The following is a 12,966-nucleotide window of genomic DNA, read 5'->3' on the forward strand; positions in this document are numbered from 1 at the left end:
TGGGAAATTTGACAATTAGATATAAAACATGCTTTTCTCCATGGCTACCTTCAGGAATATGTTTTCATGGAGCAACCGTCGGGGTTTCTCGACCCCTCATACCCCAATCATGTTTGCAAACTAAACCGTGCCTTATGTGGTTTAAAACAAGCCTCAAATGGCTTGGTTTGATCGTTTTAGTTCATTCTTACTTGAGTTTGGTTTTTCTTGTTGTATATCTGACCCTTCTCTATTTTCTTTTTGCAACCCTGATGCAACTATATTCCTTCTTTTATATGTGGATGACATTTTTCTTACCGGTTCCGATACTTTAGTACTAAATCACTTTGTTCAAGCTCTTCATAGTGAATTTGATATGAAAGACTCAGGACCCTTGCATTACTTTCTCAGTATATAGTTTACTCATAATTATGATGATCTCTTTCTATCACAGACTCAATACACCTTGGAATTATTACGTCGGGCTCAGATGATAGATTGTAAACCTGTTGTCACTCCAATGACATCCAAATTAAGGACCTGTGCACTTCTCCTACTTTCTCGGATCCTAAGCTCTATCGCAGTCTAGTTGGGGCCCTCCAATATCTCACTCTCAAGCGTCCAGACTTGGCTTTCAGTGTCAATCTTGTTGCTCAATACATGTACAATCCATCCCCTGCTCATTTTCAAATGGTCAAGCGTATTTTTCGATATGTTCATGGTACTTCCAATCTCGGCTTTCAGCTCTTCGCCAACTCCACACTTGATTTCTATGCTTTTGCCGACATTGATTGGGCTGGCTGTCGAGAAACACGCCGCTCCACCATTGGATTTTGTACTTTTCTTAGTCAAAATTGTATTTCTTGGAGTGCCAAAAAAAGCATACCGTGTCCCACTCAAGCACTGAAGCCGAATACTGAAGTCTTGCTCATACTACTGCTGAGATGACTTGGTTAGCTGCTCTACTTCGTGATCTAGGCGTCCCTTTGGACAAGATTTCCTTGCTCCTCTGTGATAACCTTAGCGCCCTCCATCTCACCTGTAATCCTGTCCATCATTCTCTAAGCAAACATATCGACATCAATTACCATTTTGTGCGAGAATGTATTGCCTTGGGACTTATTCAAACACACCATGTTCCTACATCTCTATAGTTAGCCGATATGTTCATCAAGCCCTTATCTCACGCTCACTTGATCAGCATTGTAACCAAACTGAACCTCTGACAGAGGCTCAGTTTTTTTTTTTTGGGGGGTGGGTGATAATAGAAAACTCACGTCTGAGATCATGCATGGAACAAAGCCTGAGATCCCGCATGGAACAACGTTTAACAAAGGCAACCAGGATTCTATCCTAGGAAAAGCTCAATCAACTCAGCCATCAAGAACATAATCCTCTCTATAAGAAAGTCGACTGTTGGCTAAATAATTCTTAGAGCTTGTACAATTTGTACTTAAGCTTTGTACGCACACTTTGGGTATATAAAAACCCCTGCCGTACACATCCCCATTATCAAGGAAAATATTCACTTTACTTGATGTATTCTTTGCTTTCTTTATTTTTTAGTATATAAATTTAAGATAAATTAATAAACAATACAACTAGTATAAAATTCAGCTTGTTCGTATAAACTCGAATAAATTCATCTCTTATTTTTATAATATCATTTTTAACTTGAGAATATTATAAATATTTAAAAAGATAATAGGAAATCATGTTCTAATAGTATACGTTTTGTTCGAATCATTAAAAATATAAGCATTGATAAATCTATATATATGTGAACTATATAAAGATAATTATAAAAACAATTTCTATTTTCTATCAAAATTAAGTAGCTCATGTACAAATCCAAACATGTTAAAACAATATATAAAAATGAGCTATTTATAAACATAAATGTAACTAGCTTAAGGTGATATCTTCTCTCAGGCATACCAACATACACAAATCAGGCATTGCACGATCTTCCAAATAACACAAGACATACAACCGACAAGGTGTGATGACCTCCTTATAATTGCTGCTAATTGTAGTGTTAAACACAACCAAGGCATATGTGACTACTTTATGCAACTTGTCAATACAATAATTGTATATATATTGCACAAATTTGAACATGCTGATTCAGGTTTTCCTTGATGAAAGTGATTTGCCACTAAATTTCAGGCAATACAAAAGAACAAACATTGTGGCTTTAAATGTACAGCACAAACCTTAGTGACAATGCCACAAACCCAGGAAGTTTTTCTTTGATTTGCAAGGTGCAAAGGACATCAAGACACAAACAACAGAATCAGCCCCATTCCACCTTTAAATAAATCACAAAATTTCAAGGTTTGGCCTCTCTTCAGAAAATCTAGGAAGTTGAACAAGGGAGTTCACTCGGGTGACACCTTCCAAACCTGACCAATTCTGATCTTCAGCTTCTACTGTTTCCCCATTCCCTTCCACGTCAACAGGTAGTCTTCCATATGTATCATTTTCTTCTGATGATCTGACTGTAAAGTTCCTTTGCAAAGATGGCTCAGACTTCTGGCCATCATCTGATTCAATGGCATTACCAGAATGATTGCTCTGAAGGGTTGCAGAAGAAAAGTTTTGCTCATCATAATCAGATTCAGCATCCATTTTCCCATCCAAAAATAAACAAACCACTGCACAGTCATCCATCTTTGAAGTTGGGTATTTGAGCTTCCATTCACGAGCAGCTGAGTCCACCAGGATCCTTGCAGCTGATGACCGGGTTGGAGCCGTTGATACTATCTCAACCACCTCTTCATTGCTCAAGACATCCCATACCTGTAATGAACCAAATTAGAACTGCTCCAAAGAATAAAGGAACAAAATTCTCTGGAAAACTGGCAAGCAACCAACCAAATGAAACGATTTCAACAGTTACCACCGTTCCTCAAGGACACCGAAATCTCTCAACATAAATTTTTTTTTATCAGAAAAGCCATGTAAGTTCTTTGTTCAACACCAGCTCTAAATTTTGTAATTTCAAAAATCATTTGTATTGTTCCAGTTAACGTACTGCTTCATCATTGTGATATATCTAAGAAATCATCCTATCCCAGTGGATATTCTATATATCTAAATCTACTGGGACTCATCTGAGGGAATTTCTTAAATCTGATATACTCACAAAATTTCTAGTTGATAGAATAATGATGTGGTGGCAGCAACTTTAGCAGATTACACAATTGAGCATGAAAAGATATAAATACTATTCTTTCAAGACTAAAAATCAAGGAGAACTCAAAGAAATGAGAAAAAGATTTAATCTCTGCAGAAATAGGGAAATTTAGCATTCGAAAGACAGTCACTACAGAGTTTTTAAGAAAAATAGCCATACCTGTGAACTCACGATAAAGGGTTCCATATTGGAAATACCACTATCCTATGCCAGAAAGAACTCTTTTGGGTATACAAACTAGAATACAAAGTAAGAACTAGATCATAATGCAGCTTTAGATCTCTTTTTTATTATTATTATTAAGATACTCCACCAGGTTTACAATCTAATTACCTACAATTTTGAGGGTCTATTGTTCTGGGGAATTGCATGCATGCTTCCAAGTGTTGAATAAGATTCCTGATCTTTGGTTTCTTTTCAGCAATCTAAATAGACGCTGATGGCACTTGAATGTACAGAATCCTAGAATATGGACTTCCACAATTCTGGAAGTCGTTTAAATTGTTTCCAAAAACCTTGAATGAGAGGCAGAGCATTACCAAAAGAGCACTATTTCCCTTTTTGAAGCTAATTTCCCAAAAAGCAATTCAACTCTAAATCGACTGTCTGCACAAACGTGCTCAAGCACACTAGCATCCACATCTGTCCAGATGCATGTACGTATATGAATAACAAGTCAGCCTAGTTCTGTCCTCACACCCAGACCAATTTGGTCCAGCAGTGAAGCTGAGTACTAGCGGTCTAAGTATTGGCCAACTCGACAACTGAGCTTATTTGGTTTCAAAAATAATATTGAAATCCAGTTTTTCATGCAAGTATGGAATATCTTGAAATTGATTTTCACTCTCATCCTTATCCACACAACTCCACACCCGAGCATCACGAGAATGCCAAGCTGACATAACTTGACAGTGCTCTAGAATTTGCTTGGAGGGTTTCCACCAACTAAGCTGACCCCACCCGTAAAGAAATCCTAAAAAGCAATGTTATTTAACTATCCAATGTCGCACCATCTTATAGACATGCTGCTGCTTTTAAACATAACTGATGATGAATATGTGGCCATCTGAATGTTAATGTTGTATCTGAAATCAATGTCAACTGACATAACAGACAATACGTATTATAAGAAATTCACATCCGAAATCATCGTCTTTTACAGATACAAGAGCCATGAACCACGAATTTTCCAAGCAATGATATAAAGAAATTGTCAGTAGTTTGAAGGAAAGAAGTTTTGTGAAGCCATTCAACAGATCAAGAGCATCAAACTGCACAATTTCAGATCACAATCCCTTGATCACAAAAATCCTACATCAAAAGAAGCCAACCTGACACTTCATTTCAACACCAGCCTAAAAAGTCAAACTGTGGGTTCATTGGCCCAAACACATTCATCCAACATTCATGTTTGTTGGTGAAGGTTTCACAAAGATTCCTTCTAATTTAATTGCTCAAACGTTAATTCTGGAAACCTTTTCATTTCATGCACCAAATAATAAATATATTTTTCTCTAATTGTCACTGGATTATAAGTAAGAAGGGTCATTATTAATTGTATAGTTTTTTTTCTTCTGCATGGAGATTGTAGGAAGTGTTCTGCAGATATTGAATAAGGAAGAAAGCAGTTCTTAGATTCTGTTATATAAAGGACTTGGCAATGGAAAATATAGGTCTCAAATTATAGGTCCACCCTCAGCAGTGGATTTGCAAACTGGAGGTCAATTGAACTAATGCAGAAGTTGGGAAAAATAAAATAAAAAATAAATGCAAGCAACAGAGAATAAAGAATTTACCCCATCTGAAGCAAGAACAATGAATTGATCTCTCTCTGTAAGTATCCGGTGAGAGACTTCAGGTATAGAGATCACCCCATATTCCTTCAAACAGAAATCCCCAAATGCTCTAGCCATTGCTAATCCAGGTGCATCATCAAATGGCAACCATACCCTAGACACTTCAGGTTCATCTTGCAAGGCAAAAACCCTACCCTTGCACCGTTTAATCCTTTCTGCCTCCCCTATAGAAATTTGAATCCCATCAACAGAATTAAGCACAAAAGCAACCCCATAACTAAGGGAAATTAACATAATAGAATAATCAAAGACATACTTGGCAAATCAGGTTTTAAATCAACAGTCAACTGGACTGCCACCATGGAATCATTGCTGTCCTTAGATCCCATAATTGCTCGAGAATCCCCAATATATCCCATAAAAAGGTTTGAACCCTATAAATTAAAGCAAATAAGAAGAGGCAACACTAATGCATTAAGGACCAGTGTGGATAGTGATTTCAAGTGCACCTGTTTGACTAAAGTGACAGCAGTGCTGCCACTACAAAAGCAGTCCAAATTTGGATGAGATCTCAGCTCTTTGTCCATTGCCTTGTATGACTTTAAAAAAGCTTCTCTCCATATGGAGTTCAATTTATCCTCTGCTGAACAATACTGCTCTGAGTCTTCAGCATCGGATTTATTGAGATTCCCTTTGAAACAAGTTGTATTTGATCCATCCCACTTTGACTGACAAGAATGCAAGAATGATGATAGCTTTATCGGCAAGGCATCCCTCACTTTGCGTGCAACAAGATGGCCATGTGGACCATGTCCATCAAAGACACCACAAAATACCGCATCCTCAGACATGAAATCCTGAAGAAATTTAAATCCAGACTATGAAAGCAATGGACCAAATATAATTAGTTAACACTTAGATTTAAGGAACATAACTTACTTCCCATACAATCATGGCATCCTGATTTATACCCTTGCGGCCCTGCTGTGTGAATATGCAAGAGGAACGGCTCTTTCCATTCATAAAAATCCGGCTTGGTATGGATGTTAAATGCTGGAGGCTAACAACATGATCAGAGAATGTTCTTCTTGTTCTCTTTTGCCCGCAAAAACAAGACGGAGAGACCATCTCTCCATTGCTCCTGCTACTACAAGTACTTTGAGTACTAGTTGAAACGCAACCCCCCATTAGCTCAGCTCGAGAACGATGGCATTACATCAGACATAAATGGGGACTATCTCCTTTGCCAGAAGTCACATGAAATTCTGAGATCACAAGAATAGTCAACCAAGCGATAAAGATCAACCAAACAGCAAAGATTCCAACACGTCAAACTACAAGTCACTTTACACCTCTCTGCAGAAAACTGGCCTCATTTTATCCGAGTCAAATGTGCAAGTTGTTGGAGGTTACGTCGACATTGGAACCGACTGATCAGAACAAGAAAATGTTAATTTATTGAATAATTTAATACATGGTCACGGAACCAAGCATTAGATCCAACTGAACAAAACAAGAAAATATCAGCTTATGGAATAAATTAATGTATTGTATGACAGATCCAAGTAATGGCCGTAATTGTATTGAAAAGCCACCCATGTGAATGAAGAAAAGAATAAACTCAAGGCTTTCATGATCATTTGCGCTCCATTAGGAATCACATCAATACAAAACAAGTGGCGATAATTCATAGCCATTCATGCACAAACTCCGTAACACAGGCATTGTAGCCATAATCAATAGAAAAATTAACACACCTAGAATAAAAAAGGGCGTTTTATCAAATAACTTCGTCTTTTCATCAAACAAGATAAACTACGAATCATGCTAATGGTATCTCCAAAGACGACAAAAACGCATATTCGACAGGCAGCTAGAGCTATTCGTAAAAAATAAAAAAGAGGCAACTATCTGGTCAAAAAATAAGAACAAAAACAAGAAAAAGAATATCCAAGTAATCCTCATAAAACCTACCTATCTGGTCAAAGTAGATATTTCGCGGACACATAGATCCACATAAAGAGCTAAGAACAGAAATCATTGCGTTCAATGACAAATTTTCGCAACAGATCCATATTGAAAGCTGTAAACCTCCGTTTGGCAGCCAAGAAAATATAGGAAAAGAATTTTAACTGAATTGAAAACTCATCGACAGAAGAAAACCTCAGTTAACGTTTGGTTTTCCCTTTCGGTTCTTAGCAAGCAAACAGGGCGGAGGATTGGTCAGGGGACTACTTTTTTAACAGAGAGAGAGCGCGACAAAATGTAAAAAATTTGTACAAGTTTTAAAATCCCACTTGAGAAGAACCAAAAGAGATAAAGGCAAAGACCGAAAAGCAGAAAAGGACAAACGAAAGGTACAATTTTGTCAAACTCGTATCAAATAACAGACCCAGAAAAGAGCATAAGAGATCAAAGTAAATGTTTCTTAATCATATCACTACAGAAATTTTGTAAAAAGAAAAAGAAAAACTAGACCCACGATGCTACGGTGCCTATGTGCAGTTTGGTTTCCCAGAAAATGCTCGAGAATAACCGGAAACAGAGCGGAAAGAGGCAATTATTGAGTATTTTTTTGTTAACAGAATAGCAAAACCAAACAGGTTAAACAAAGATGCCCGCTTCCTTGTTTGTATACTGAGATGACCGCTTCCTTGTTTGTATACTGAGAAACAAGGAAGACCGCTTCCTTGTTTGTATACTGAGAAAATGTTGCGGTAAACAAAATAACTTAGAAATTTAAAAACTTAAATATTTTCTTACAATCAGTCCACCTGAGCTAAAAGCTTTACTTTCGGCAAATCAAAGCAGCCGAAAACATGGAATCCACAGACACAACTGATTTAACTTAAATTATTTTTTTCCCCAGCCACAAAGAGGCCTAAAACCCAAAATGAAAATAAAATAAACGTAGAATCCGTTGCTTGCACATGCGGATCTTTCATTATAAATGCCACCAAGTAAGCTTAATGGTACTAACCAACAACCGCAAGCAATAAACTTAAGCAATTACGCATATGCCGATTATGAAAAACAGCTAAATATCTGAAAACACTGAAAGAAAAAACTGGTTAAGGAAATAGGACAAGAAGAGTGGAATGGCAAAAAACAGCAGCATGCAAACATTGAAGGAAAAGTTCGTTTTGGAAGAGAGAGATTCTAGAGAAGTGGTGCCAAAATGCAAACTGAAAGGTACGAGTCTGGGTAGCAGAGTGGTAGTAGCCAGATTGGATACCTTTGGTGTTTTGACAAGTTGAAGCATTGGGATCAGAACGAGACAGAGAGAGAGATTGAGAGAGGAAGAGATGTGGGCTTAATAATATAAATACATGGAGCAAGGTAGTGGTGCTGGTGGACCTTGCATTAATTGCAAAAGCAGGACGGGAAGTCAGGAAAACAGAGAAAGATAGCCCCGGCAGTTACTGTGGGGAAGATGACCGTGCAATTGGCCACGACATTTTTTTTTTTTGTTTTAAATCAGGTGAGTTTGGGTGCCGAGTTCATTACATGTGAATAATAGTGTTTTATTAGTTTGATTGTGATAAAATAATATTACGTATTCGTTTGGTAAAAAGTATAATTTATTATTAAAAAAATTAATTTTTTATATAAATTATATATTTATTTACTTTTAAAATAAATGACCTTGAGCTTCTATGAGTGTAAATATTATTATTATTATTATTATAACTTTAATCAAATTCAAACGATTTCAAATCTTTTACAAACAGACACAAAATATATTGTGAATTCCAAATCTTTTTTCATCATTTTATGATGTGATAGAAGATAATTTATTATATTTTATTTGTAATCTTATCATCTAATACTTTATTATGAGATAATGAAAAAATGATCAGAAAATAAACGATGAATATATTTTCTTTTATATTGAAATTGTCAAAGATATCACACCAAGTGCGTGTAAATCCCAAATCACATTTTTTTTTTTTATAAAATCATATTGCATTTATTAATAATAGACGTTACAAACTTGACCTGAAACATACATTACAAGCCAACTACAATATTAATAGCTCTTCAGTACACACATGTGACTGACATGGTCTAGTCCAAGCTGTAAACGTCTACCGACCTAAAGTCTGAGAGACAACACTACTCTATCTAAGACTGAGTTAACCAAACCCTAAACTCCGTCTAAGACGGAGTAGGGTTAACCAAACCCCACACTCCATCTAAAGACGGAGTTGGGGACACACTCTAAGGAAGAAAGTCTAAGAGACTGTGTTTTTTTTTTTTAATTTTTATTTTCCTAAAAACAAAAGACATTACATAAATTAAAAATTCATGGAAAAATAATGGATTACATTTTGGAAAAATATAGATCCATATTTTTAACCTTGGAGGAAAAAAAACACAAATAATGACTATGATGGCGCGTGAGAGCCACGCACCATCCTAGTGGTATGGCGGACGGTTAGGTCTAAAGTAGCCGATTCTTCTGGACCTAGAAAAATCGCATGTGGCAGCAAAATGGCACCCTGAGTGATGGTGTGTGGAATACATGATGTGCTCCCTTTAGGCTGCATGTGTGGCTCACACGCCATTCCGTTCGGCAAAATTCTTCGCCCCGTCTAAAGGATTGACACCTTAGAAAGCCTGTGGTAGGGTGCGTAGTGGTAACTGAATGTTGGAGAGTAGCATATCGGCCTTTCTCTATACTTAGCCCTGGAAAACACCCAAAAATGAAAAAGAATTTGAGAAAACTATAGATGAGAGGAAGAAGAGATGAGAGAGGGAGGAGGGAGGGGGGTGAAGTTCCTCCCCCGCACCGTTTTTGATCTGGGTAGTTTCTAGAGAGAAGGAGCAGTCTCTCTCCAAAAAAACTAGGGCCGGCTCGCAAATCACACCTTAGGAGGTCAATAAAGCAGGAATATAATTCATCTATCTGAAATAGGTAAGTAATTTCCATTAAATCATACACTTTTTCACTGTTGATTTGCATCGACTGTTACACATGAGGAAAGGTTATTATACTAACTAGAGTCTAGGTATACTATATATTAACATCATTTTGATTTTAGATGATGATAAGATAATGGAATCAACTTTTTTAAGGGTAAACTATGAGCCACTCTTAGAAATTTCAAAACAAATTATCATATATCTAAAAACATTAATATATATATATATAAATGAAAAAAAAAAGTGTGAGGTCTGTATATAAGTCTTATATATACGTAGAAGTGTACACACGGATGTAGCTTAAGATAATACGTTAGTTTGGTAAATTTTTAAAATTTTAGGCATGAATGTTGCGAGCATGAAAAACGAATGTAGATGAAAATTGGGATACTAAATTTGCAAGTAGCCCTAAACTAAACTAAACTACATTTTCTGGCATGAGGAACGGCAAAAGGCAGGGGTGGTAATTCTTGTTGTGTCATTTGGTGTCTATTTGGGTTGGAATGATAAAATAATCAACCGTAGCTAACTTGATCTTAATAACTAAAGTGAGTCATTCAAGTTCGAGTCATTCGGATTCGTATCGAGTCAACCTTCTTATATTGATTTTCAGCCTCTTGCATACATTTTTCATGCTTTAAGTTGTTACTATACATGCATGCATGGATACGAATTTGTATTTTACGTTGGCGCTTATTAATTAATAAATAATTGAAACTAACATCATGAACAACGTGTAAGCTTTCTATTTGAAACTTTATAGAATCCAGTTGCCTTAGATTTTTTTCATTAACTTACCAAACATGACGGTTGATCTTTTCTCATTTCTCGCATATATAACAGATGAGAAATAATTTTTTTATTGTTTATACTCTTATTGTCTAAATTAAGTAACATTTGTTTCACATTGCTAAATATGAGAGATTATGCAAGAAAGCCATAATGAATACTAATTTTTAATAAACTATTACAAACTTTAATTATGGGATAAATACCAAAGAAACGAGAATATTATACTTTGGAATAGCAAAACTGATTTCATTTTCAAAATACAAAAATGTCAAATTTCGTGCTCCTCTTCGTTCTAAAATTTAGGGGAGGGTAGCAAGCCCCGTCCCCCACTACCTTGCCAGCCCCACCCCGCCATAGCAGGGTGGATTGGCAATGGCCCCGTTCGCCAACTGCGGATGTTGGGGCAACTCGCCTGCATCCGACCATCCTTGTGGGTGCGGGGGATAGATTAGGCTTGGCCCTAGTCCGCCTATCCCCCGCCCCGTCCCGCACGTTATATATATATTGTTTAATGCGCAAATTCATCCCTCCTCAAATCCCTTCTCTAAGACTCTCTCTCTCTCTCTCTCTCTCTCTCTCTCTCTCTCTCTCTCTCTCTCTCTCTCTCTCTCTCTCTCTCTCTCTCTCTCTCTCGCCTCACTACCCACATAGACCTCTCTCTCTCTCAACGTCGCCCTTGCTGAGTCGATGTGTTTCTCTCCTACATCTTCAACTTGTAATTATCCCGAGGACCCTAGACTCTACGTTATTTTTTAATTCTCGGATTGGACTATGGAAGATGGGATTCATGAATGGATTTGGAGGATGAGGTGGTGATTTGTCTGATGTGGAGATATTTGTGTGAATTTGTGATGATGTTTATTGTTTGGTGAAATTTGTGATGTTTTATACATTACATTTCTACGAGGTCACAACTTATACATTACATCTAATAAGTTTTTTTAGCAAGTATGTTAAGTGAAAGAACAATTAAATGAAATGTGCAAGAGTGACTAAACACAGCTGCGAGAAATGACAATGAGCATGTAGGCTAAGTATGACAAGTATTTGAAGGATTTGAGTAGGTTAAACAGTTTCCTGTATGTGGCTATTATTCTTGATCCCCAATATAAAATTGATGGCATGGTGTATAGATTGACATTGGTGAAGGAGAAGACATGGGCGGATCATATTGCGGTAAGGGTTAGGAAACCCTTAAAAGATTCAATATTGATGAGTTTGCCGCACTCAGGGGTAGTAATATTCTGGTACCTATACCTTCCGCATTGCCTCCTTCTGAAGTTGAGATGAGGAAAAAGTGGATGTTAGGGTGGTTGAGAGGTTGGGGCAGGTTGCAAAGTTTCATTAGCCTTTAGACACATAGTCAGAGTTGGATAGATACTTGGTAGCGGATATGCATCCATTCATGCATGGGTTTGATATATTGTTTTGGTGGAAGGTCATTGCCGTCAAATATGTCATCTTTGGAGACATAGCCTGTAGTATTTTGGCTATCTCTATTACCATAGTAGCCTTAGAGTTGGCCTTTAGCACCGTGGGGTGCATATTGGATCAATTTCGGAATTCACTATCTCCTACCACGATGAAGGCATTGGTTTGTACTCAAAATTAGATCAAAGGAAAGCCAATTTATATTTCAGATGTGGTAGACTTTGTGGAGACCGAGGAGGAGACGGGTGGTTTACAGCTTGCATCCGTTAATCGCTCTTACATTTGATATTGCTATAATATTGTTTTTGCTTATAATATATTGTTTTATTACTTATATTCAAATTTAATTATTGTAGGGAGAACTTCGAAAAATGTCCCTACGTCTATATTAGCAGCAATATGACTTCTCTGTTTGATCCATTATTACTATTCGTTTGTATAATGATTTATTTATTCTTATTATGTATTAATGTTTATTATTTTTAATTCTAATTGGTTTTCTTGTATTTTTTTTTAGCTTTTATATTTTTATTGTCACATGCCCAATCCCAATGATCTCATTTTGATTTGTAATTTTAATTTTGTAACTTTGTCACATATCTATATAATGTTTATTTTTATGATTTTTTTTTCTTATTTTCTTTTTCAGGTGTTATAGTTTCACACCCTCATTTGCCTAAGTTCCAGCCCTAATCCTAAATTTCCAATTATCAAATATGCAATCCTTGATAGTCTCATTTGGTTTGTACTTATAGTTTTATATTTTTAACTTTTTTACATATGTATATATCATTATATTGTTTGTAATTCTAATTTATTTTCCTATTGTGTTTCAAGTTTTAT

At 36.4% G+C, this 12,966-nt stretch overlaps 1 protein-coding gene across 3 annotated transcripts; it reads right to left on the reverse strand.

Annotated features, from left to right (window-relative positions):
- Positions 1–1,966: 1,966 nt before the first annotated feature.
- LOC109018205 (probable protein phosphatase 2C 52) lies at positions 1,967–8,377 on the reverse strand. 3 transcript variants are annotated; one of them, XM_035694828.1, is made up of 7 exons: positions 6,949–8,166; positions 6,327–6,404; positions 5,914–6,239; positions 5,484–5,831; positions 5,291–5,408; positions 4,975–5,198; positions 1,967–2,781 (listed from the first exon to the last, which is right to left on the reverse strand). In XM_035694828.1, the coding sequence occupies exons 3-7, from the start codon at positions 6,160–6,162 to the stop codon at positions 2,302–2,304; spliced, it is 1,419 nt and encodes a 472-aa protein (XP_035550721.1). In that variant the 5' UTR covers positions 6,163–6,239; positions 6,327–6,404; positions 6,949–8,166; the 3' UTR covers positions 1,967–2,301. The 3 variants fall into 3 exon arrangements, with proteins under 3 accessions (XP_035550721.1, XP_035550720.1, XP_018855920.1); XM_035694827.1 differs by lacking the exon at positions 6,949–8,166 and adding an exon at positions 8,210–8,377 and having other exon boundaries at positions 5,914–6,404; XM_019000375.2 differs by having other exon boundaries at positions 5,914–6,404.
- Between the last annotated feature and the right edge of the window lie 4,589 nt (positions 8,378–12,966).

The sequence above is a fragment of the Juglans regia genome, chromosome 10 (assembly GCF_001411555.2).
Source record: "Juglans regia cultivar Chandler chromosome 10, Walnut 2.0, whole genome shotgun sequence".
Classification (NCBI taxonomy): domain Eukaryota; kingdom Viridiplantae; phylum Streptophyta; class Magnoliopsida; order Fagales; family Juglandaceae; genus Juglans; species Juglans regia.

Bases quoted from the DNA above. Each gene is read 5' to 3' on its own strand.
- LOC109018205 (XM_035694827.1), bottom strand. From the start codon at position 6,162: ATGGGGGGTTGCGTTTCAACTAGTACTCAAAGTACTTGTAGTAGCAGG. The intron at 5,832-5,913 runs GTAAGTTATGTT...AAATTTCTTCAG, and splicing joins ATGCCATGATTGTATGGGAA to GATTTCATGTCTGAGGATGC. The intron at 5,409-5,483 runs GTGCACTTGAAA...TTTAATTTATAG, and splicing joins CTGTCACTTTAGTCAAACAG to GGTTCAAACCTTTTTATGGG.